A 25,139-nucleotide genomic window follows, 5' to 3' on the forward strand; every position below is an offset into this window, starting at 1 on the left:
AGTACAGAGAGCATTCATATTCATCCCCTTCAGAACTCGACTTACAGCCATCAGAACATCAGCATCTTTTGATCTCCCTTTCTCATTAACCCCCTCCCCCTGCTCGCGGTCGGTTGTTTGTTGTTAATTTCCTGTCACAGAGGAAGTGCCTCACCCTGCTGCCTGGCTCCTCATTGGCTCAGGCTCTGATGAACACTGATTTTTGGGGGTGAGACAAAGTGACATGAGGACCGGCCCAGCGCAGAAGGACAGATAGAGCAGCTGGAGTTTGGAGCTTGAGAAAGAGCTGAGGCTGGCGGTGCTGAGAAGGCGCTCATTCATACAGACAGATGAGAGCTGGACAGATTCGCTGCGAAGGAGGAAATGGCTGTGTGCTGCAGGAGGTAAGAAACAGCAAAGTTCAGCAGAGCACACTGAGAACGTGTTTATCTGCTCTTTACACCGACCGCCTCTCTGAACTCTGAAGATCTCAAAAGGAATTTACTGAAAGCCTGATCTCTCATCTGTTTTGACTGCAGAGCTTTGACTTATTGTGATATATTCCAAGGTTGTGAAGCAGTTTGTTTCACAATGTGTTTCTGGGATTTTCACAGTTGTGATTTATTTGTTGATTTTTGCAGGCATCATTATAATTCATGCCTTCTTGGCCTGGTCACTCCCAATCCTTGTACCAGTGTCTTGATATTAGTGACGCTGGACAGGCTTTGGGGGGGCTGTGCTAAAGACTGCTCATCATTTTCTGCTGCCTATGTTTCATAGCTATTATCATTCTCGTCTTGTTGATTTCTTTCATTGGACTTATGTCACTGTGATCACTTCAGTGCCTTCCTAAATAAAACAGACATCAGTACTGCAGAAAACATTCTTCTGTCATGTTCTTTGTATCCTTATATGCTTGCTGGGACACACGGGAGGAACGCACATTATCAAAACCAGAAACTGTCACTCAGAAAACTAATCTGGCAAATCTTACCATTAAACTTTTTACAGCATGTCTCACTCACCCACATGTTCATACAAACCCTCCAACAAATGCATCGGGATCAACTTCAGTATCTTGCCCAAGGATACTTTGGCACACAGAGTGGAGCAGCTGGGGATCAAACCACCAACCCTCCAATTAGCAGATGACCCGCTCTACCTCCTGAGCCACAGCCACCCACACCAAGTATAACATAAACTTGCATACAGGCAGCGTTTATTCCAAAGTACTGTTTCTGTGGGACATTCAGAGAAAACTGGTGAAGGTGGTGGTTGTGTCTCTCATTCTCAATACGAGTCAGTGTCCAAACTTATGACTGCTACTGTTTGTGACAAATCTGTGATATTATAAACATTTGTTGTGTCTCTCCTTGGGGCTAAATTAGTCACCCCTGACCCTAACGTATGTTCAGTGACCTCCTCTCCACCACAGCTGCAAACGTGGAGATCCATTTGATATCCAAAAACCTGAAACATGTCTTTTAAAATATAAATAAAATGAAATGAAAAAGTGCAAATTTCTGCAAATATTTTGAGAACAAACTCAAAGTGCCCAAACTCTCACTCTCAGGGCAGTGTTTCCTTTTAATGGAGCAGTACTGTATTCACTTTAATATTATACTATAGTATGTTTTTGACTAACTACGCAGCTCATTCTCTTTTTCTTGACTATAACACATTTTGGGGTCAGCTTGAAATAAAGTTAAATGATATGATGTTTGGATGCAAACTATGATGTGATATTTAGAATCCCAAATACCAGCACCATGTCATAACTGATGCCAACACAAACAAAGGCAGCACAATTTTAGACATACTTTTAAAGATAAAGACGGTTTCTGAAAGTTTGACCTTCAAGAAGAGGTCAGAGGTGATGTAATGTAAGTAATGTGATATTTAGAATTCCCAGATATCATTCCCTGTATGCCCGTACGCAATGCAAACAATGGCAGTAGGAAGCATAGTTTTACACAGCTCTATATAGCATTATTAGTCACCCACACATCGCTGTGTGGAGTCTGCATGTTCTCCCCGTGTCTGTGTGGGTTTCCCCCCACAGTCCAAAGACATGCACTTACTGGGGTTAGGTTAACTGGTGTCTATATTGCCCACAGGTGTGAATGGTTGTCTGTCTCTCTGTGTTAGCCCTGTGACAGGCTGGTGACCTGTACAGGTGTACCCTGGGATAGGCTCCAGCCCCCCGCAACCCTGAACAGGATAAGCAGAAGAGAATGGATGGATGGATATATATATAGCATTATTATCACTTTGACCTTCAGCTCAATCTATTGACCTTTTAAATCTTTATGTGGTACCTTCTACATGTTGACAACACACACCAGTCATAAGGCTTTTTGTCAGTTTTTGTGTAAAGGCGGGCAGTGTGGCACACAGTGTGGACCCCAATGAAGGACTGAGCAGGCAGACTTTTGCTTTAATGCTGAATTTATCTTCAAAAACAAACAAACAAAAGAAAACACTCCAAGAAGCCAAACAGGAACACACAATCCAAACCCAAGAATCTTCAGGTAGACACAGAACAGAAGAACGCACAAACATCAGTGGACAACAGGACAACAGTGAGGCAGCAGCAACAGCTGGGATTAATGGCTGAAGACGAGACAAGGGAAGTAGAACTAAATACAAAACACAAGAATCCAGAGACTATCAAAATAAAACAGGAAGAAGCTAACACTGAGACATTTACACATCCAAACTTGACACAAGAACAGGAAGTTAAACACAGGGACATCAGTGAATTCAGTCAGAGACAAGAGTGGACATGGAAAGGAGCCAAGATGAACTCAGAACCACTGGAAAATATTAAACTCAAGAAAAACAACATAAATCATATTCCAAATCCGACATCATACACTCCCAGAACTCAAACCCGAGGTCCAAGACCCAACATGGCCTCACTCTGCAACGCTACAACGTTTTATCAGAATTCATTCACGAGTTTTCGAGCTATCGTGTTTACAGGCAGGTTGACACACACACACACACACACACACACACACACACACACACACACACACACACACACACACACACACACACACAGATGATACCAAAAACATAACCTCCAAATATGCCATCAGATTCTGATGCACATGTTCTTCATATTGATGGGTACATGGCGTCACATCTCGTCATAGACAGCATAGAAGATGCTAAAGTTTTGTGTCCTAAACTGCACTATGTTCATCTTCTCTCAGTTCATTCATGTTATGAATCTGGAATCAGAGTCACGACACACTTTACTCCTGATTTGCTGCCTACCCTCTGACTTTCTCATGGGCTGGACTTACTAAGACCTTTCTAGTCTTACTAACCACTCACAGTGTTTTATTTGACACATTTTAAGCACTTTGTGTCATAATGCAGACTTGTGCTCTATATTCCTGTAAACTTTACATGTCAGGCAAAAGAAATAAGTGTGGATTGTTCCCTTTTGTCACAGGAGGCTTGTGAGAAAGCTGGAGTCTGTTTTTCTGGTGCTGTTTTCTGCAGCAGGTAGCAGTGTGTGGATGCATTAAAACTCAAGGCTAAATCTGCGTTCCTGACGCTTCGTCAGGCTTTGCTTCAGCTGACAGCACAAATATGGACACCTAGTGGAGCCATGTACAAACTACACTGGGCAGCAAACAGTGAGCTGCTGCTGTCAGCACATCAACAACGTGACACAATCACAGCACACTTTTGTAGCTTTACTGACCATGAAACACTTACTTCATACAACATTCTCACACACAGACACGCACATTTGCTTTATCCATCAGACATACACTGGAGGAGCAAGGAATCGAACCAGGAACCTTCCAATAATTCTTCCTCATTTTAAGCACACATGCTGAACTGAAAAAGTAGCTTTTACAAGCAGTCACACTTCATAGATTGAGGAAAATATCGTGTTTTTTTTTTGTTTTTTTTAAGAGAAAGAAAGAAGATTCCCTTGTGCACTGTGGAGCCTGCGGAGCGGATGGTGAGGAGGATGGCTGGCTGGTTTGTGAATGGACAGGATGTGGCAGAGGGTAGTAATGGGTCAGGAAGTGAGAGGAGAACTGACGTAGATGATGGAGCGATGAAGATGGCTGGAATAGAGCAGCAGAAGTGCAGCGTGTTAGAACTCTGTCCAAGGGAGAACATCTACAGCATGGAAGCAGGAGAACAGAGAATGGCAACAGCTGTGGTGGAAACTGTGAAGGAAGAGATGCTGACTGTGAGAAAGGATTTATATGGCTTATTATGGAATTATGGTTGGAGTGATAAACTGCTCAGTGCAGACAGAGAGAAAAATTCAAAAAATGAAGATTGTTGTGAAATCAGCTAAGAAGTATCTTGGTATTATAAAGAGGAAGAGAGGGTTAAACTCTCAGTCATGGTCTGGCAGCTCTTCGTGGTATCAGTTATTCTACAGTGGAATGAAAGAATGGACAGGAATTCAAAAATGTCTCCAATTTATGTACAAGTCTCAAATACCAGGATTGGATTGAAGCTGCATCAGGAGTGAAAGCAGGAGCATGAAGAGTAGTGCTGAAATAGCCGTGCTGTGCACTAATGATACAATGTAACTGATACTTTGCAGAGCTGATACAGGAAGTCCAGGAAGAAGACCAGTGAATTAAGAAGCAGGGAAAGATGCTATTTGTTACAGTATGTTAGCCCATATGAAAGACAGCACACTCAAATTTATATTAAAACGGTTTATTATTATATGGGATAAAGGTACAATCCCATTGATGTGGAAGCAGGCAGTCATAAAGCCAGGTCCATCTCGTTACAGACTCCATCACATTAACATCACAGTTCGTGAAGACCACGGAGCAGATGATGACAGAGAGAATATCCCACTTTTTGGAGAATTATGATCCTCTCTGGGTATCAGAATGGATTCTTTAAGGAAGGAAGACAGTGGATAATGTAGAAATCAGAAAAGCTCAGAACAATAAGGAAATGGTGATTATGGCGTGTTATAGAGAGAGAGGTGCTTCTCAGTCTCAGAAAACTAGGAGTACATGTTCGACTGTAAAACCGGGCATGAGATTTCCTGTTTGGTAGGACACAGAAGTAAAGGCAGGTGCAGAATATCCAAGTAGGCATATAGGTGATAATGGTACCCCACAATGTAGTGTGTGCAGTGTAGGCAAACAGAATAGGCAAACACCCAACAGGACTCAGTTTTTATTGTAATACACCAGAAACTGCTGAACATGCACTGATCCACTACAATAACCATGAGGAAGAGAGCAGACACTCTCTAGACCTTGAAAAAAGGCGACTGGACCTCTTTTTGTTTCTTGAAGATGTTCCTCCTCTCATCCCAAAGGCTTCTTCAGGTCTCAAACCAAAGGTGGACAGACCCAGGTATTTACACCCCAGTGGGCGTGGTCCCCTGAAGGTGGTTATGACCCTCTGTTGATCATGTGCATAATCACGTGTGCCAAGGTGTGAAAGGAGGCGTGGATCATTACAATCAGAGGTTTCAGGTGAAACCAATATAGGACTTTGCTCCATTGTGTCATGTGACCTATTGAGGTCACTGGAACAAAGGTATGAATGGGGGTTGAGGCATCTGGGGAGGGAGCTCAGGACAGCGTTGTATGTGGGGGAAAGTTGGTGAGGTAATCCACCTCCTCTGTTCAGTGATGGTTGTTCACAGTGGACATAGATGCTCCTTTCACTCCTCTTTCAAACCATCTGTCTTCCTGGTCCAAAATGTGAATGTTGGCATCCTCAAAAGAGTGCCCTTTGACCTTCAGATGCAGATGTGCAGCTGAGTCTTGCCCTGTTGAGGTGGTTGTTCTGTGTTGTGCCATTTGTTTGTGAAGAGGCTGTTTGGTTTCTCCCTCCCAAACACAAGAACAGCAGCACAGTGTAACGTAGTGCATGCTGTGCAGTGCAGAGAGCTCAGAGAAATTTTATTTGATTATCTTTGAATTACTGGATTACGTCCTCACTCTAGTCCAGTAGGTGGCGGTAATGCACCTGGAGGCTGGTTTGTCGAGCGTAATTCAAGAAGAAGGAGAGGAAGATGAAGAGCATGTAGTTCAGAGTGGGTCCGCAAACAAAGTGAAAGAAGACGCTAAAACTCAGCTGGGGTCTAGTTGGACACAGCAAGACTCGCCTCGAGGTACAAAAGTTTAACTGCAGTAATCTCAGTCTTGGTTTGGAGTTACATTCAGTGAGAGCTGCTGGGATTTTTAACTCAAACTTTGGCGGTGGAAAAGTTTTGTCATTCTGGGGATGGCTAACCTTAGTTTACCTGGTCGTCCCGGTTCTGGTCTTCCTTCTTTAAAATGAGCTGTTGATATTAAACTGGTTACACTGTGGCGTCTGGCTCCTACAGGTCGCGCCGGGTTAGTTATCAGGTCGTACTTCCTGGTGCAGGTAGAGGTTGAGTGGAACGATCGGAATGTCCCGATTCTTTCGAACCTGCGTTTCTAACGATGAGCACCGAAACCGCAGAAAATGATCTGAAAATGATCAGAAAATGATCAGAAAATGATCTGAATGTGGACGAGGATTCCGGTGAAAACCCCGGGAGCTAGTGTAACGGAGCCCTTTACTCCCCTCAGAGGTAATCTAACACTGGGGACTTGGTCATAATGCAAAGCAGCATTTCCATCCTGTCCTTACAAAGCCTCTGGGACGGCAGCTCTCAGCGGGGGGTCTCAGGTCCTGTATTTGGTGCCGCTGTTGTAGCAGAAAGTGATCGATTTCAGCAGCATAACCTGCCGAGAGCTGTCACTTTATTATGAATATCACCTGGTGTGTGTGAGCGGTGAAAATGAAGTGAAAATGAAATTAAGTACACTCGTGTATAAATCACATACTGAAAAATAAACGGACCTAAAGCATTATGCAGTTTTTCCAGTAGCATTTTACTCTAAAGGTAACGGCAGAGTGTGCTTACTGTGATCCATATTCATACATTAATAAATCACTTTATCCTGTGGTTAAAGTGGTTTTTCTAACGAACACTGATGGCTGCACCGGGGCAGCTGGGGTTCAGTATTGTGTCCATGGACAGTGGAGGAGCTGGGAATCAAACCACCAACCTTCCAGTGAGTAGATGGTAAATATAGTGCTTTTCTACTCTAGTTGAGCACTCAAAGTGCTTATACAACATGTTTACATTCATCCACTCACACCAGCACTTCCAAATGTAACTAAGCTAAGTGCTTATTATTTAACATTCACACTCCAACACTTGGTTCAATATCTTGCCCAAGGATACTTTGGCATGCAGCCCAGAGCAGCCGGAAATCAAACCACCAACCTTCTGATTAGTAGATGACCTGTGCTACCAACTGAGCCACGGCCACCCCGTAACCTGGGATCTAATCCAGCAAACTTTGGGTTTAAAAATAAACTCTGAGTTGATCAACTCTGATATTAGCAACTGAGTTTCCTGTTTGAGAACAGAGTAAGTTGGATCAGCTCTGTTCACCATGAGTGATGCACATGTGTGAACAGAGAAATAAAGCTGTGATCAGCGGGGACGTGCAGAGAGCAGCCTCCACGTTAACCCAAAGGACCGAGGAATATGAACACGTGTCAGTGCTGAGCTTCATCTGAGGAAAGAAAATAGTCCTCTTAATCATCTTGGTCCACTCTGTCATTATCATAGACAAAATCAAAGTTTGATATAATATATAATTTTATTATACTGTCTGTCAGTATCATTTACCCAGCTTGAATTTTGATTAGAAGCTGGAGTCCCAGTCTTACATTTTGTTTTTAAATCAGTTGTAACCTGACAGGGACAAAATGAAGATCAGTTTGCTGATGACCTGTGATTGTTACCAACTCTGGAGCGGCTCTGCACTCAACCCTGTTTTCTTTCTTTTTCTAAAATGAGAAACATTGTGGGGCAGCATGGTGGTTAGCTTTGCCTCTCTGTGTGCAGTTCGTTCTCCCCGTGTCTGTGTGGCTTTACTCCGGTTTCCTCCCACAGTCCAAAGACATGCAGTTAGTGGGGTTAGGTTAATTGGTGATTCTAAATCAGGCGTCTGTCTCGGTGTTAGCCCTGCGACAGGCTGGTAACCTGTACAGCGCGTACTCTGCCTCTCGCCCTGTGACAGCTGGGATAGGCTGGGCTCCTGAAATGGCTAAAATGAGAGGACACTCTTTAATGCTATGACTGGAATGATGTTGTAATGTTGTGCTTAATTTTGTTAGCTGACATGTCTGCTGACTCATTATAATGAGGCTGTTCATGTTAAACAGACAGAAGGCCCCAGCCAACCAGGAGGCTCAAACACAGGACGTTTCATCTCTGTGCTATTTAACAGTTACCTCTGTCATGCTGTCATGAGAGAGCTCCATTATAGTTTGTTTTGAGGATGTTATAATGTGACTTAAGAAAATATTTTTGCAAACTGTCTTTATGTTAGCGATGTCAAACTCTGAAGGACGCCGCTCATCTGTCTCTTCGATCTCTCTGCTGGAGATCAAGACTGAGACTCATCTAGTCCTCCAGGCTTTTCTCCAACGCGCCCTTTTGATCCCTCTGAAAGACAGGCCTGGCAGGGTGGGAGGAGCTTATAGCGATGACCGCAAGTACAGGTAATATAACTCACCGCTGTTGTGCTGGTTTTTTGTCTCTCCATTTACCTCAGACCGGGTGTTGATTTTTTTTTAAACATAACTTTTAGAGACAGCAAAATTCAGCTTCATTAATCTTTCACAGTTTTAGTTGCCCACTAAAATATAATATTACTATTTGCCCTTTAGCAATATGTAATCATTCAGCCACAAAAGTAGCTTAGCGTAGCTCAGTATTTTTAATGATGCTGTCCTCTGTTGCTCTCCCTCGCTAGCTCCACCCCAAAGCCAAAAACGAAGGATGGGAGGGATTCTCAGGCTGAAGATGTCGCTTCAGGAGATGAAAAAAAGAGTGGATTCAGGGGCCTCATAAAGCAGCTGCCATCTCGTAAGAACACACAGCGTCCTGCCAAAGACCCTGCAGGCTCACTGGACAAGAAGAGCAAAGATAAAGTGGCACAGCTCAAGGACCAAACGGAAGTAAGTCAGTGTTGTTTTTAGCTCGGCTAAAACAGCTAAGCTATTGTCATAGATTAGTGCCATAGATGCACTAATGTACTCAAACTTGGACAAGTTTGAATCTCAGTGACCTTGACCTCAAGCTAAAGGTCAGGGGTCAAGTTTTCTGTAAATCTTGTGAACCTGATAACTCAAACGATCTCACCTAGGAAATTCATTCATAGATGCGTAGTGTTCAAGCTACACACATCAAGCTTCACACACTTGTTTGCTGACTTTAGCTGTGGCTCAGGAGGTCAAGCAGGTCATCTACTAATCAGAGGGTTTGTGGTTCAATTCCTGGCTGCTCCAGTCTGTATGCCAAAGTGTCCTTGGGCAAGATACTGAACCTTAAGTTGCTCTCCGATGCAGCTGTCGGGGTGTGAATGTTGGATGGAACGCACTGCACTGATATGGAAAGCAGAGCCTGTATGAATGTGTGAATGCAGACGTGTTGTACAAAGTGCTGTGAGTGCTCAGCTGGAGTAGAAAAGCGCTGTATTAGAGCCGCTCCATTTCCTGTAACAGCACTTCCGTCCCACTCGCAGATGGCCTGATAGTTTTCTCGTTTTCTCGTCTCTGCCTTCCAACATAAAACACCTTGAGGTGACTGAGGTGATAGCTGAATAAAATTGAATTGGATTGCAGCATCTATCAGAATATTAACAGCATTTTTTTCTATAACTTTAATAACACTCTGATTTTTAAAAAACAGCTTTGTGGTTTGTCAGCGGTATTTTTAAAGATATCCGTGTATTCGCTTGTTTTCCTGATGTAGCTTCAGATATTAAAGTGAGCAAATCCAGTGAAATTCCAGACAGCACAAATTTTTTTATTCCATATTTATTCAGATTCTTTTCAGCCAGTATTCCAAAAATTGTAGATCCTTGTTGTTGGTGTGTGGAATCAAGTTAAGATATTATAATATATTATTAAGATATTTTGGATTTCACACAGTGTATGTACATTTTTTGTAATTAGGGATATGTTTATTGTTGTTATTGAGACTGACATCAGTAAGGAAGCTGGATAAATAATAATCGATGACTGAGATTTGGTGCAGTTACATTTAATGTAACCTACTTTTAAACATATTCATTTAGCTGTTTCTCTAATCATAATTATCAGTATTGCATTTCTGCTTCTTGGCTGCATACAGAATGTCTAATGTGGACTATTTAGTGCCATTATAACACTAATGAGATGGTCAATAAATCACTGGGAAAAGATTAGGCTTCTGTTGGTGAAGCATAAAACACCAAGACCTGAAGGGACAGATATTAAAAACTCTTTCTACAGGATGACACCATATCCCCGTCGTCTGCATCAGAGGACGATGATCGTGACAGAAAGAAGATCAACCGAAAGAAGATCAAAAGAAAGCTGTCCAGTTTCTTCAAGGTAAAGTTAGAGAAAGCTAAGGACAAACAGGAGCCGGCCCCTCATCCTCAGAGACCGGGGACACTACCAGTCAACAAAGAACCAGAGCCTGCACCACAACTCATCTCTCCCAGTAAGCTCTGTGGTTGTGTTACAGCGTTACACAAAGCAATATTGATACTCGATCAGACAGCTGCACAACATTCACTTTTTTGTGCAGACTAGTATTACAGTGTTACAGACACATTTATGTAATTTCCATATGTCTACATGTAAACTCGTTCTCATCATGTGCTGTGTGGTGAAGTCAGTAGTATAATCCTGTGACGCTTTCTGATCACTTAGTTCAGGGTAAGAAATGTTAGAGGGCCATTAACCCTTGTACTACCACAGGGGTCTCTGGTGACCCCTGTGGTAGTAAAAGGGTTAATGGAGCTTTTACACAGTAACCTTTTCTTACTCCTTTTTTTCAGGTTCTTCTAACTCAGGGGTCTCAAACTCCAGGCCTCGAGGGCCGGTGTTATAGTGCAGGTTTTAGATGTGTGTCTGCTTCAACACACCTGAGTCAAACATAGAAGTCATTAGCAGGACTCTGGAGAACTTGACTGCATACTGAGGAGGTGATTCAGCCATTTGATTCAGGTGTGTTGGATCAGGGACACATCTAAAAGCTGCAGGACACCGGACCTCGATATCAGGATAAACTTAAAAAATAAAAGAGGAAACTTCTCTTGTACAACTTTTATTTTGTAACTAATTTTCATCCAAGAGCACATGTTTAAATGTTTGCGGGATTTTTATTGTGAGGAATCTGCACACTCTAAAATAATTTTGTCTTTTAGAGAGACAGTGAAGGTGAAAAAGTGTTACTGATCGCATCCTGGGTGAACATAACTATACTTGACTGAGTGACAGAAGTCACATTGTAGGATGAAGCTTGGCATTTCAGAGACATTTGTCCACACAGATCACCCTCCTGAGTTCTACACAGAGGTGGCAGAGAAGCTGGAAAAGATTGCCCAGAAGTCTACCAGCATAAAGAGACCCAGAGCGCAGCCATCAGCAGGTAGCTGCATGCACAGCAGGATTCACAGAGCACAGTAAAGTAACAAATGACCTCAAGTAGAATTTACTTTTAAAGCACACTGAAAAACCACTTTCAGTGACCAAAATGCTGTACTTGGTACATACACACACATTCAGTTTTATTTCTATAGCACCGATTCACAACAACTGTCCCCTCAAGGTGATTTATATTGTGAACAACTGACCGCACAATACCTACATGTGTAATTAGATATAAGTAGAAAAGTAAAGAGTCAAACTAAAATACAGATTAAGAAAGCTTCACCAGCAAACAGCAGCCAGAGGACAGTGAGAGGTTAGCGGGCTGAAAGGGAATAAAGGTTGATTACACTCTAATGCAGAGATGATGGGAGCTCTCTATGTCAAACAGATCTTGGAATCTGTAAAGCTGAATGTGACCAGATGAGATCGGTGATGTAAGCGAGGACCTGTCCACTAAAACAATGAGTAGGATCTCAGCAGGGGGGCCTAGTTATAGGGACTTACAGTAATCTAGCTGTGAAGTAAAAAAGCTAGGGGGTGACTTTTTCTACATCATGAAGGGACAGAAGATTTGAAAATGGAGATAACTCTTAACTGGTAACACGTGTTTGACAACAGAACAAATTTATTAAAGCAAAGCTCTGAGTGGATGGTAACAGCAAGAGACGTAAAATATGGTGTGAGATGACCTAAAACTTGTTGAGAAAGGAGCTTCTGGAGCAAAAGATACACTGTGGAAGAGAGTCAGAGATTAATAATAACTAATGATTAAATGCAGAGGTGAATGAAAAGAAACAGTGCATTATGGGAACCCCCCCAGCAGCCCAGGCCTATAGCAGCATAACTAAGGGAGGGTTCAGGGTCACCTGAACCCTCCCTTAGTTATGAGAAGGACCAGTTACCTAACGCTGTGGGAGACGGCTGGAGTAACAAATGGGGAGCATGTACTCGGCCAGCGTTCAAACCCTGAGATCGACTGTTGGGATTTGGTGCTATATAAATAAAATTCAGTTGAATTGAAATGGAACCTTGTTGACAGTACCAGGTGAAAGTACCAATCACTGCCCAGTTGATATCAAGCTGCTACAAAATAAGCTCTCACACTTCTGTTCGTTTATGTCTCATTACGCCAGGTTCTCAGCGTGCCTCAGAAGCACATTATATTCCTGAATTATAGATACAGATCTGGAGCTGTAATACCTTCTTTCATCCTCAGTAAAGTTGTTGCTTCTTTTCTCAGCAGTATGTGATAAAGAAACAGTAGTGCAGGAACTTGTGAAGGTGCTCTCCTCAGAGGGAGATTCCATCAATACTAAGGTGGGTATTGGTTCATTATATGGTTTGTAGGGTCTTTGCTCAAGTGTTTGCATTCATGTGCTTAAACCAAGTATACATCATTTCACAGATCCAGTCGGACCCTTTCCTTCGCTCCAGTTTGACCCGTCTTTCATATCCATCTTTTGCCAAACTTCTTGATGCTTTGAGCAGCAGTGAGGTAGATGAGGCCCCTTCTCAGGCACCACCAGCTAGTCCTACGCTGCAGCGCTTGGCTGTCAGCATGGAAGTGTCACGGCGAATAGTGACGGCCACAGGAATTCAGCGGATGCAAGGCTATGCAGAGTGCTACATGGAGAACTTTGCCCCATGGGTCAAAAGCCACGGAGGATGGGTAAGCGGTTTGATTTTTTTTTTCCTGCTTATGCTTTACAAAGGGCCCCTTAGTACCACTGGATGGTGGAAGAATGTTATGAGCTCTATTTATTATTCAAACTTTCCTTTCATCTGCAGGAGAAAGTAGTGTTTATGGAGGAGTCTGTGGAGTATGACTAAACACCAAGACTGGACCTGACATGAGAGCAGAGGGGTGGACAAACCGCGCCTGTTTATTTCTCACTGACGGCTCTAAAGAGTTCTTGAAGGCTCTTTGAATTCTGTGGATCTGGACATCAGGAAGGCTTTTTGTTTAACATGAGTACAGGTTGAAGTTATTTGTGTAGATAATTTTAGGAAAGGCCTGTCAGTTAAATTGAGAGTACCTGTAATACGATTGTAGTGACTGAGCAGGTTTGAACTCATCAGTGCAATATCTTTTTTAAAACCTCAGCTCCTGTTTGTTTTCATTTCTTGTATATATTTGTGATCAGATGGACCTGACATGTATATAATAGACGCTTCCTCTTCAAACAGGAAGTTGTATTTTGTTGCATACTTCTGTAAAAAGTTGGGGACAGTGGGATTATTTTATAGCATAACACAACAAAGTCAACATGGTTTAACAAAGTATAAAACACCACTGAGCAGAATGGAGTCTGAGGTGCAGCTCTGAGAAATAATTATCTGTGAGCATAAATGAGTTCTGCAGGGATGGAAGTGTAACGTGAGTGAGGAGCAGGACATCCTGTATGAGGACCTCAGTAAAGAGGCCCAAAGTTCTCACAACCTCCAGCGGCTGCTAAATAACTGAAATTCAGATTCTCATTTGCTGAGTAGTTTGATGCACACTGGGTGGGTGTCGGGGGGGTCTCCGACTGCTCTAGACTGTGACTGGAAAGAAACAAACTGACCTTGAAACCGCACACGAACTCTTCGAGCTGTGTTTACTCTGTATTACACTGTGTGAATATGATGATGACTTGAGCCTCTTATACCTCTACTGTTTGATTACAAAGGCACTTTACATAACATGACCTCAAACATCCATCTTTGTAAGCTTAAGGTTTTAATAGTTCACTGGTTTACTTCAAATAATTGCAATAACTTATAAGGAAAACACTAAAATAAACAGGATGTAATGACAGAGGCATTAACGGTTGGTCTTATTTGACGAGCTTCCATCGTCTGATTACCGATTTGATTCAGCTCAGGTGTTTTTGCAAAATAACTGTGTAGTTTATTAAAGTCATCACGTGCTCACGTTCTGCTAGTGTCACAAGGCTTAATCAGGCTGTCGCTCCAACTGTTGTCAGACAGGATCATTTGTATTTTTCTGTGCTTGAATAAAAATGATCCTGGTACATCAGTAATCCTCACATCTAATAAACTTTACCAGTACTTCCTGTGTCTGTGTGTTTTTGCTCCTCGGTGTCAGCGAGAAGGTGAAGGCTCCACAGAAACACCAAGAGTTACATTCTGAATGACTAATATTTGAAAATGTTGCAGCAATAAAAAGATTTAAACAGCTGTAAAATAAGTGAACCAGATATACATCCAACATTTGCAAAGTTTTACAGGATAAAAATGTCTTTTTGCAGGGTCCACTTGTCAAGAATATTTTCTCCTATTATTGTGTTGGATTAAATACACAAACTGAACCAGCAGGTTATTAAATTAAGAATCCTCCCTCCTCTTTGGTTCTTGACATCTTGGATAAATAATAAAATCCAGAGGCATCATACAGTTGCTGCTAGCTTCAGTATCATACTAAAATATTTATCAGATCGTATCCACACTCGAGGAAATAAAGACCATTAGTGGGTTACTTAACACAGCTTCTGTACAAAACATGAGTGTGGGAAACAGACTAAATAGCCACACAATAATGTAGAGACTGAACTCTGAACCCAAATTAATCAGTGGAGCATCCCAGTCTGGACTGGGAGTTTTAGGGATTCAGGTCAGGAGTTTCTTATCACATCAGTTAAACAGCTTTTCTCCAGTTAGCCCAAGTGTTTCTCCACAGAGAGGATTTGACAGTACATGAGCATGGAGAACACCAGCGCCAGGATCTGACGAGAGAAGAGGATATGCACAGGTCGTTACATTACTGCGACTAGAACCGCATCAACATTTAGATCTACTCTGAGGTCTTCTGTCTTCATTGTGGCAGGTTTTTGGAGTAGGACTTCATTTAGGTAACCTAAATGTCCATTTCTTCCCTAATGCAAAATATACCTGTGCATTCATGGCACCCTCAACAACTATGAACATTATTGTCCAAAAAATTATGCAATACTGTGTGTACTCAGTATACCCCCCCACACACACACACACCACCACCACGTTGCCACATGACTGTGCAAACGTGTACAGCTTAGGATAAATATTTTTTGGTAATGATCTGTTGTATTTGAAGTGCTATGAGCCAAAAAGATGGGCAAACAATCCCTAAGTTTAAACTTACAGTGTGTACATGTAGAAAACAGTAATGTTGTCAATAACTACCTGCACAACACCAATACACACTCCAAACACCAGGACAGAGGGGATGTTGTTCAGCAGCCACTCTCTGGCCTTCTGGTAGCATGGCTGCAAAGGACATGTGGAGACAGAGGTGAGGAAGAGGAGCAGACGACAGAGCCAAGAGACAATCTGAGAAGCTATTTAAAATCAACATTACATATGTATGGTGCTATATTTAACTGTTTTAAGTAGCGTATTATTGGATTTTATTTAGATTTGCATTGATGGGGCTACGTTTTATTTAATTTTACTTTATTTTCTTTACTTGAACTATTCTACTTTATATTTATTCTCGTAGCGTTTGATTTTTTGGCTGTTTTGAGGCATGAATTTCCCAACGTTGGAGTAAATGAAGTACATTATAACCAAACACAAAAACATGCTTGTGGTGCATGAGCATAAAGACCAAAACAAAGAACATTACTGCCAGATGACTTAAACAGCTGCTGATCTACACTGTATGAACAAAAGTACTGGGTCACCCCTGTTAATCTCTGAATTCAGATGTTTCATTCAGTCCCACTGACGACAGTGTATCTAATCAAGCTCCTAGCCATGCAGTCTGCCTTTACAAGGTCAAAGAACGGGTCAGCCTGAAGAGCTCACTGAATGTGAGCGTGGGACTGTCAGCTCAAGAAAGTGGCACCACTGTAAGTGGTATGAATGCAAAGTGGAAGCATTTAGGAACCACATCAAGTTACAGAGCGGGGTCACCGAGTTCTGAGATGCATAAAAAACACTGAGCTGAATCAATAACTGCGGAGCTCCAAACCTCCTCTGGCATTAACATCAGCACAAAAACTGTGCACCTTGAGCTTCATGGATGGGTTTTCCGTGGCTCAGCAGCCATTCTTATGGATTTAATGTGTAGACGTCCCAGTACTTTTCATCATATAACCATGTGTAGTGTATTTGACCTAAATGCTGACTGTAAGGTATTTCCCTATTATTGATTGAGTCCAGTCTCATTGCTCACGAATGAACAATGTTTCACAATGTTATTTTTTAAGATGTTTGTTCACTCTGATGGATCCATTGGAGGCAATTCAGGGTTCAGTATCTTGCCAGGGATTGAACCACCAACCTTCTGATTGGCAGATGGCCTGCGCTTCCTCCCACAATCCAAAGACATGCGCTTAGTGGCGTTGGGTTAATTGGTGACTCTTTGTGAACTACCTTTACAATACATTTACTAAAAGTCAGCTTTCTTTAGGTTCAGAAAGATGATTTATGAAATGACAGAAGACGTTTTAGAGCCTCCCAGTCAGCATTTAATCTAAATACACAGTCAACCACAACATTTAAACTACCTACATATTATTGCGTGAGTCCCTCTCCTGCTCTGAACAGACACCACAGTTACCACCGGAGTTTAGTGTGCAGTCAAATCAATTCAATTTTATTTATATAGTGCCAAATCACAACAAACAGTTATTGGCTTTTTTTCCATCTACTCGAGGAGTATGTGCGTGCCGCAGATGTGTTCATGCATCTGGAAGACAAGTGATTTCATTTGAGAGCTTCGACCAAAATAATGGAAAAACAAAAACAGCAAACCTCGGGCCATCCTTCAACACAGGCGTCTGTCCCAACAGAGCAGCACGATGACGGCAGAGTCCCATTCAGCACGTTATACCAGTCTGTTTTATTGGTTACTCCACAGCACTTGAACTGGAGGCGATGAAAGAGGAGAGTCACACCAACTAATTAAACTAAATCAAACATGTACACATTAAATCTCATGTATATCTTTTTGACTGGACTGCTCAAAATCAGTTTCTCAGGGATAGACGATGTACACAGTCACAGCTTTCTGACTGTATCAGTGCTATCACTACCACTGTTGGGCCCAGCCTGTACAGCAGTGTTGGAATAACCTTACACTAATTAAGAGCTGAAACATCTGAGATCTGATCCTATTGTTTCTACAGCATATCCTTTAGTCTGTTGTATAGAGGCTTGAGTCATTGTTAATGAGAACGCTCACCATTTTCTGGACACTGTCCCAGGATTTTTCAAGTCCAGGTTCTGATTTATACAGTTTCATATCTTCCTTTAATTCCTTTTGTGCTCTTGAATCCAGCTGACAAACAAAGTGAAAGAAACAGAGATATTCTATTATTATGTTTTTTTTTGAAAAAGGTCCTTTTAACTAGCTATCCACACTAATCCTGAGTGATGTGGAGGAGGACTGAAGCCTGAGGAGCGAGGCCAAAATGTTTCTTGTGTCAAGAAATCTTCTCCGATATATTTAATTTGGTCACACAAGGCTGCGCTAAAACCGACATGTAAAAGTAAAATCCAAATCCTAATTGAGAGGATTTGGATTTTACTTGAGAGAGTCAAAATTTATTCATATTAAACTGACTGTTTCCTCATAAGTTCCTCATAAGAGAGGAACCTCTCTTTTCTGACAATAATATATAATTATATTGTTTCAAAACTTTGATTTCATTTATAGTAGCTCAGTGGGGGGGGGGCTTGTCACATTTTCAAATAAAGCCTGCAGCAGAGCAGAGCTAGTTGGTGAGAACTTTGAAAACAATCAAAATTTTCTCTCTGGACCTGTGTTTCAGAGGGGGATGTTGTGGGGAAGTCTAAAATGCTCTATGGAGCTCAAAAATGTCAGTTTTGTGGTGTAAACATTTTCCTTGTTGCAGCTTTCTTTGAGATCTTGAGAGAAGGTGCTGAAACAATAGAGGTAGTAAAAGCCCTTCTAATATGAGACATTTTGAAGCAGGTCGTCTACCAGCTGGACACCAGCTCCCGATGCAGCCATCGGAGTGTGAGTGTTAGAAGGTGCTTAGACATCGATCATAGCGCTGTATAAATGTGTGTGATTGGGTGATTTATAGTAGAAAGTGCTTTGAGTGCTCGACTAAGTAGAAAGGTGGCAGTTACTTTACTTTTTTTTGTTTTTGATGCTTTTACAAATATTCAGGTGGATTCTAAATGTTAATGTTAATGATTTTTTTCTAAATGTTATAAAAATGTTTAGTTTTTGAAGGAAATGTTATCCCTTTTAGTATTTTTTTCTTTTAGGGGTCTCCACAGCAGACCATCTGCCTCCATCTCACCCTGTCCTGCCACACCAACCCTCTGAATGTTCTCACTCTGGAACAACTGATAGTTTTTTAAGTGGCAGCTGAAAAAATGACAATAACAAAAAATAAAAATGAAAACTTGAACCTTGTAGACAGCGAGCTCACCTTGTCATGAAAAATGTGGGTAACCAACACAAGCGTGACCTCTATCAGGACCAGGAGTAACAGGATCAAAAAGAACTGCACAGAGCAGATAAGAGCAGTTGGAGTACTTTATTAAGAGCATATAAAGGCTATCCCACTCATATGTTTTTGCACTAAGAGTAAAATTTCTCATTTTAAGGCACACCTTTGTTACATGATTAAAAGGCAATCTACTAATTTTCTCCGTCATATGGACCAGCTTACCATAAACAACAGGCAACGCTGCTCCTTAAGGGCTCCAAGACAACCCAGAAAGCCCGTTACCATAGTAATACCACCAGCAACTAGCAGCAGATTGGCAGCTGAGAGAGACGGAAATGAAAGTGGAAGAGAGGAAAACTCTGACTGTGTGAAGGACAGCCAGACTCCAACTCCAAACAGGCCACATCCTCCTAGCTTCTCAGGAAATGCAATGTTAACACAGTGTCAAAATGCAGCACTGAGTGGAACACAGTGTGATTGAATGAATGCAGCATGCAACACCAAATGGGTCGAAGCAACAAAACAATCTGTGTTTTAAACTTAGGAATGACTCGTGCAAATACTCACCCAGAAGATGAGATTAAAGACAAACATCAAATATTTGACACCACATAAGCACTGCTGAGACACCGACATCCTGCGAAAGAAAGAAGGCAATGAAAGAGCGTCGATTCCTGTTACCATCCATTTCAGTCATTTATATTTATCCACTGCAGTGTTGAATATGAATGAATGTACAGTGTGTGATGTGTCGTGCTCTGAGTGTGATGGAGGATCTCTGTCAAAACAGTAAGTTCAGTTTGGCACACGTTTTATTTTTGTCTAACTGCTGGAGCGATTTTTTTGGAGGATTTTTGGCACAGCTGGAGGTGCATTCAGAATACTGTGTAAAGCTATGGCTCTCGAGAAGGTCTGACCCACTTTCAGCACTCCTGCTAAATTTCCATCACAGGGTTCTGTTCTGACCACTCTCACATGACCATTTGCATTGTGCACTGGATCTGTGGAAAATTGACTGGAAACGCTGAGTTGCTCCTCTCCTGATGTTATTATTAGCTTGCACACTGCAGGCTCATCCACAGAACACTGCTGTTTGGTGTCCGTCCAGTTCCTGACACCAAAGATGACCTTTGACATGAATGTTCAGTCAGTTTGGCACAGAAGTTGATGGTTGCTCTCTGACCAAGGTTAAGGTCCATGTCATGCATGTCAAACTTTCTGTTATTATAAATTATTTTAAAGAAATATCTGAAGAAACCTTATCAGGAATTTCTTAATTGCAGTGCTGTGAAAAAGTATTTGCCCATTCCTGATTTTCTTTCTTCCTTTTTTCTTGTTTGCATAATTGTCAGACATGTTTCAGGTCATCAAACAAATTTAAATAATTCATTTTTATGTGAAAAAGTAATTGCCCCTGAATGTTAAATCCTCAATGAACTGATTGACCACATTATTTGGAAAGCTGAGTGCAGTTTTACGGCCTGTTTACTGCCAGACCTGTTGAATGAAGAAATCCCCCAAACAGAACCTGTGAAGTAGGCTAAACATCTCAAAAAGCAACACATTATGCCGCAGTGAGGAACCACCCATGACAAAAGGGACACAAAGGTTTGTCTCATATTTGCCAATGATGCCCAAGAACCTTTCTGTGGACTGACAAGACAAAAGTTGAACTTTGTGGAAGGTTTGTGTCCCATCTGACATAAAACTAACCCAGCACGTCATAAAAGGAACGTCATACCAACAGTCAGAGATGCTGCTGAACTTACACAGTTCAGGACAACTTGCTGTAATTGATGGAACCATGAATTCTGCCAGGAAATAAGAATGTCCAGCCATCAGGTGCCTGTGCCCTGAAACACAGACAGCTGTACCTCAGGAGGTGGAGCAGGTCATCTACTAATCAGAAGGTTGGGGGTTTGATTCCTGGCTGCTCCAGTCTGCATGCCAATGTATCCTTGGGCAAGATACTGAACCCCAAGTTGCTCTCCGACGCAAGTGTTGGAGCGTGAATGTTAGTTAATAAAAAGCACTTAGCTTAGTTTGAATGGGGTGAATGTAAACGTGTTGTATTAGCGCTTTGAGTGCTCAGGCAGAGGAGAAAAGCGCTCTATAAGAACTAGTCCATTTACCACTTCGTATAAAGCGCTTTGAGTGCTCAAAATATGTAAGCTGTATGACAACCAGTCCAAATGCTTGATTGCAGTTCTTGCTGACATGAATGACACAACCAGTTATTTGGTTCAATTACAAACCAGGTAGGCTTGGATGCCTTCACTAAATTCATTTAGAAATTATAATTTGAAAACTGCGTTTTGTATTTACTCAGATTATATTTAAGTGTGACAAACATACAAAACATAAGAGATCAGGAAGGGAGCAAATACTTTTTCACAGCATCATAGGTGTGTTTTGTTGTGAAATGCTGCACACATTTCTAAGGACATATTTGCATGTGCATGAGTGCAGTTTGTCTCTAAGTGTCCTCACACCAGCCAGCCACCACTTCCAAACTCCACTCTAAGGCCTAACAACACTCACAGACTTCATTTGTGTCACCTGGTAAATGATTGGTCACAGCAGATGACCCCCCCTCCCTGAGCCTGGTTCTGCTGGAGGTTTCTTCCTGTTAAAGGGAGTTTTTCCTTCCCACTGTCACCAAGTGCTGCTCATAGGGGGTCGTTTAGACGGTTTTCTCTGTATTATTGTAGGGTCTCTATCTACAGTATAAGCACCTTGTGTGTGTGTTGTGATTTGGTATACAAAACTGAATCGAATTGAATTGAACTGAGAGGCTAAGGCTAAGGCCTCTAAAGTGTTACATAAGAGGAAATACATTTTCTCTTATTTCCCCACCTCCCACCCTGCCTCAAAGGCACTTTGATAAACCTACTTTCTTGTCCCACGGTGACCTTTCCTGATGTTAGCAAGAGACACAAGCCCAAAGGGGGTTATGGAACAGGACAGTGCTACATGGAATCAAACCAGCATCCTTTTGCTTACCAAGCAAATGTGTTAACCACCACACCACAGAGGCACTGAAAATGCACTCTGAAGCTCTTGATATGAAGACTGCATATGTAAACAGGGAGCTTCTGCCACAGACCACCGACTCCACACAGGAAATTTCTGTCAGGAAGGAAGTTTCCTCCCCTACTCACTAGATTCAGCTATAACACCGAAGGCATTTCCCATGACTTTGTGAGTCACAGAGCTCAGGACCCAGATTTTTTACCAACAACACAAACTTCTGAGGAAACCACACTTCATCGCATGGTGTGAGGATGGAACTGAAAAGCCAGCCTGTTGCTGTGATTTGGTGCCATATAAACAAAATTAAACTGAACTGAAATCATTCCTCACTGTATTTATTACACTGCTTTAGCACTTTTCCCAGGTCATAACTGTCTGATCATGGGATCTTTCATTTCTGTGTGTGTGTGTGTGTGTGTGTGTGTGTGTGTGTGTGTGTGTGTGTGTGTGTGTGTGTGTGTGTGTGTGTGTGTGTGTGTGTGTGTGTGTGTCGATGAATATCTTTTTTTAAGTATTTAAAATTTGATATTACACAGTTTATTTGTGAAAATCATAGAATAAACGCACAAACGAGTGATGGAAGATGAAGTCTTCAAACAAAATCATACAAACTAAATAAATAAACAATAGAATTTGTTATTTAAGACAATGAGACTTTTTTCTAGTGCAGTTTGTTTTGTTTACCAAAAATTATGCATATAAATAGATGTAATACTGTCATGTGAGGCATAAAAATAAACAACATGTTATTTTTCTAGTTCCACCCTGAAGTTCATCCATCTGACAGTAAGACTGGTTTTGATCCAGAGCACAGAGACACGTCTCATCTGTCTTTTTTAAAGTCTAAGCAGCTACCAGCTGTGTCCCAAAAACAGGACAGTTTCTTAAAACAAAAACTTATTGGCTATCTAGATAATTATAATTGATGGGAAAGATTTAGACAAAGTCTGGGTCTGAAAACAATCAACCAGTAACGTCTTTATCAAAGAAAACTGTCAGAACTTCATGTAGCTGATTTCAGAGTTTATATATGGACTGTTTGTCAATCAAGATGTAAAAGTACACTTTAATTTTCTTTGTCCTCTCCCTCTTCACTCCTACCCTCAACACAACCACACTGCATTTTTCTTTTTTATGTCTTAAATAGAGGAAAAGCCATAATGTAGGGGAAAGGGGAATGAATAGGGACAGAATGTGCCCTACCAGTATTTCTGCTGTTCAAACAGACCCTACCTGCTGTTTCAGATCTCTGGTCTTTGTGACACTTGTGTTCCCGACTCGTTCACCTCCTGATCTGGATCTTTGCTTGGTTTTCCTTTGCAGACGTCTTCAGTCCTTAAACCAGCTGGTCGTCTGCAGGATCTGTTCTTCTCGTTCTCTTCTTCTCCGCACTGTGTCTGCTTTAATTAGTCATATTCCTCAAACTAACTGTAAAATTTACATTTTAAAGGTTCTTTTAAAACTTTATCTTGTTCTTTTTTTTTTCTAACAGACCTCGGTCTATATCTGTCCCACCCTCCCTCTTTCTCTTCCTCTCACTGATTGTTTCCAGATGGTTGTTGTCTGTGTCCCTCCCCCTTCCCAGTTTTTCACATTACTTCTCCCTCCTCCAGGCCACAGGCTCTAAAGCCCAGTGTGCTCTACTTATTGTGTCTGTTTCTCTTAGTTCCAGAGATTTTTGGTCACTACGTGCTGTACATTAGACATTTCAGCACATGCTCACCCAGCTGCAAACACAAGCATTCAAACATCCTGACTAAATGGTTGTTTTCCTTCAGATTAATGCTGACCATACATAACAGATTTATTTCACTACAACATGAGCTAGTTTATCTAAGAACCACTTTCTTTGTTTTTCCTGTCATTCCTGAATATTTTGGTCCCTGTGTTGCTCTTCACTCGAGCTACAAAAACTAATGTAATATGCATGATTTACATAGTGCTTTTCTTATCTTAGTGACCTCTCAAAGACTACAAGTCACATTATAGCCTAAACTTCACGCAATTAACTATATCACATCCATGGACAAAGCTGCTGGCATGCCTCAGAGTGTGTTCAAGTGTGTTCCTGTGAAGCACTACCATGAGAGGAGCTTACAAGGCCTTTCCCCTCCCCCACATCGGTGCCTCTGATCACATTAGTGTTCTACTAATGCCAGCATACACCAAACCAGTCTGCAAGCAGGTACGAGTATGGCCGGATGGGTATTCAGAGGCACTTCAGGACTGTTTCAACACTATGGACTGGAATATGTTTAAAGAAGCTGCTACCAAATACAACACCACAGATATTCAGGAGTACTCAGATACCATCTGTTCATACATCACCAAGTGTATTGACGATGTAACTGACCTCAAGTCCATCACTGTTTGGGCAAATCAAAAACCATGGCTGACAGGAAAGGTCTACAGACTCCTGAGAGCCAGGAACTCTGCCTTCGCAGCAGGAGATCGGGCGGGCCTGAGGATAGCTAGAAACAACCTATCCCGGGGCATTAGGAAGGCTAAGAAGCAGTATTCCAGGAAAATAGCTCATCACTTTAGTGACAGCAAGGATGCACGGAGTCTGTGGCAGGGAATACAGACCATCACAGACTACAAGCCAGCTCCACAAACCTGTGACAGCACAACCTCTATGCTGAACGAGCTGAACAACTTCTTTGCTCGGTTCGAGGCATACAATAGCACACCTGCACAGAAATCCTCCACCACTCCCAGTGAACAGGTGCTGACACTGACTCCAGACAGCGTAAGGCGCTCATTCAGCAAGATCAACGCCCGGAAAGCCACTGGTCCCGATAACATACCTGGCCGTGTGCTGAGAGAGTGTGCAGGGGAACTTGCAGCTGTCTTCACGGATATCTTTAACATCTCGCTGAGTCAGGCCATCGTCCCCACCTGCTTCAAAACTACTACCATCATCCCTGTCCCAAAGAAGGTATCACCCTCCTGCCTAAATGACTACCGTCCGGTGGCACTCACCCCCATCCCGATGAAGTGCTTTGAACGGCTAGTCATGAAACACATCAAATCCATCCTCCCTGCCTCCCTGGACCCTTTCCAGTTTGCATATCGGCCTAATCGTTCGACCGACGATGCGATCTCCGCCGCCCTCCACACAGCCCTCACTCATCTAGACACCAAGGACTCTTATGTCAGAATGCTGTTCATTGACTTCAGCTCGGCATTCAACACCATCATCCCCCAACAGCTCATTCT

General features: G+C 42.1%; 2 protein-coding genes across 3 annotated transcripts; one reads left to right on the forward strand and one right to left on the reverse strand.

Moving 5' to 3' along the window:
* The first annotated feature begins 6,003 nt into the window (after positions 1-6,003).
* bcl2l12 (BCL2 like 12) lies at positions 6,004-14,037 on the forward strand. Of its 2 annotated transcripts, none has more exons than XM_030725549.1 (8): positions 6,004-6,115; positions 8,382-8,553; positions 8,808-9,012; positions 10,330-10,543; positions 11,378-11,476; positions 12,719-12,795; positions 12,884-13,147; positions 13,267-14,037. In XM_030725549.1, exons 2-8 carry the CDS (start codon positions 8,384-8,386, stop codon positions 13,306-13,308), a joined length of 1,071 nt encoding a protein of 356 aa, XP_030581409.1. In that variant the 5' UTR covers positions 6,004-6,115; positions 8,382-8,383; the 3' UTR covers positions 13,309-14,037. The 2 variants fall into 2 exon arrangements, with proteins under 2 accessions (XP_030581409.1, XP_030581410.1); XM_030725550.1 differs by having other exon boundaries at positions 12,722-12,795.
* Positions 14,038-14,184: 147 nt separating this feature from the next.
* Positions 14,185-23,448, reverse strand: tspan4b (tetraspanin 4b). The gene is made up of 8 exons (XM_030725551.1): positions 23,154-23,448; positions 19,455-19,524; positions 19,110-19,301; positions 18,867-18,941; positions 17,645-17,740; positions 17,215-17,328; positions 15,640-15,723; positions 14,185-15,203 (listed from the first exon to the last, which is right to left on the reverse strand). The coding sequence occupies exons 2-8, from the start codon at positions 19,521-19,523 to the stop codon at positions 15,135-15,137; spliced, it is 699 nt and encodes a 232-aa protein (XP_030581411.1). The 5' UTR covers position 19,524; positions 23,154-23,448; the 3' UTR covers positions 14,185-15,134.
* Between the last annotated feature and the right edge of the window lie 1,691 nt (positions 23,449-25,139).

This window comes from Archocentrus centrarchus, unplaced genomic scaffold (genome assembly GCF_007364275.1).
Source record: "Archocentrus centrarchus isolate MPI-CPG fArcCen1 unplaced genomic scaffold, fArcCen1 scaffold_58_ctg1, whole genome shotgun sequence".
NCBI classification, from domain to species: domain Eukaryota; kingdom Metazoa; phylum Chordata; class Actinopteri; order Cichliformes; family Cichlidae; genus Archocentrus; species Archocentrus centrarchus.

What these genes read in the sequence shown, in the direction of transcription:
- bcl2l12 (XM_030725549.1), top strand. Translation starts at nt 8,384, where the DNA reads ATGTCAAACTCTGAAGGACGCCGCTCATCTGTCTCTTCGATCTCTCTG. An exon ending in GAGATTCCATCAATACTAAG is followed by an intron (nt 12,796 to 12,883) that starts GTGGGTATTGGT and finishes ATCATTTCACAG; the next exon opens with ATCCAGTCGGACCCTTTCCT. An exon ending in TCAAAAGCCACGGAGGATGG is followed by an intron (nt 13,148 to 13,266) that starts GTAAGCGGTTTG and finishes TTTCATCTGCAG; the next exon opens with GAGAAAGTAGTGTTTATGGA.
- tspan4b (XM_030725551.1), bottom strand. Translation starts at nt 19,523, where the DNA reads ATGTCGGTGTCTCAGCAGTGCTTATGTGGTGTCAAATATTTGATGTTT. An exon ending in AGCGTTGCCTGTTGTTTATG is followed by an intron (nt 18,942 to 19,109) that starts GTAAGCTGGTCC and finishes TGCTCTGTGCAG; the next exon opens with TTCTTTTTGATCCTGTTACT. An exon ending in GGGACAGTGTCCAGAAAATG is followed by an intron (nt 17,329 to 17,644) that starts GTGAGCGTTCTC and finishes CATCGCCTCCAG; the next exon opens with TTCAAGTGCTGTGGAGTAAC.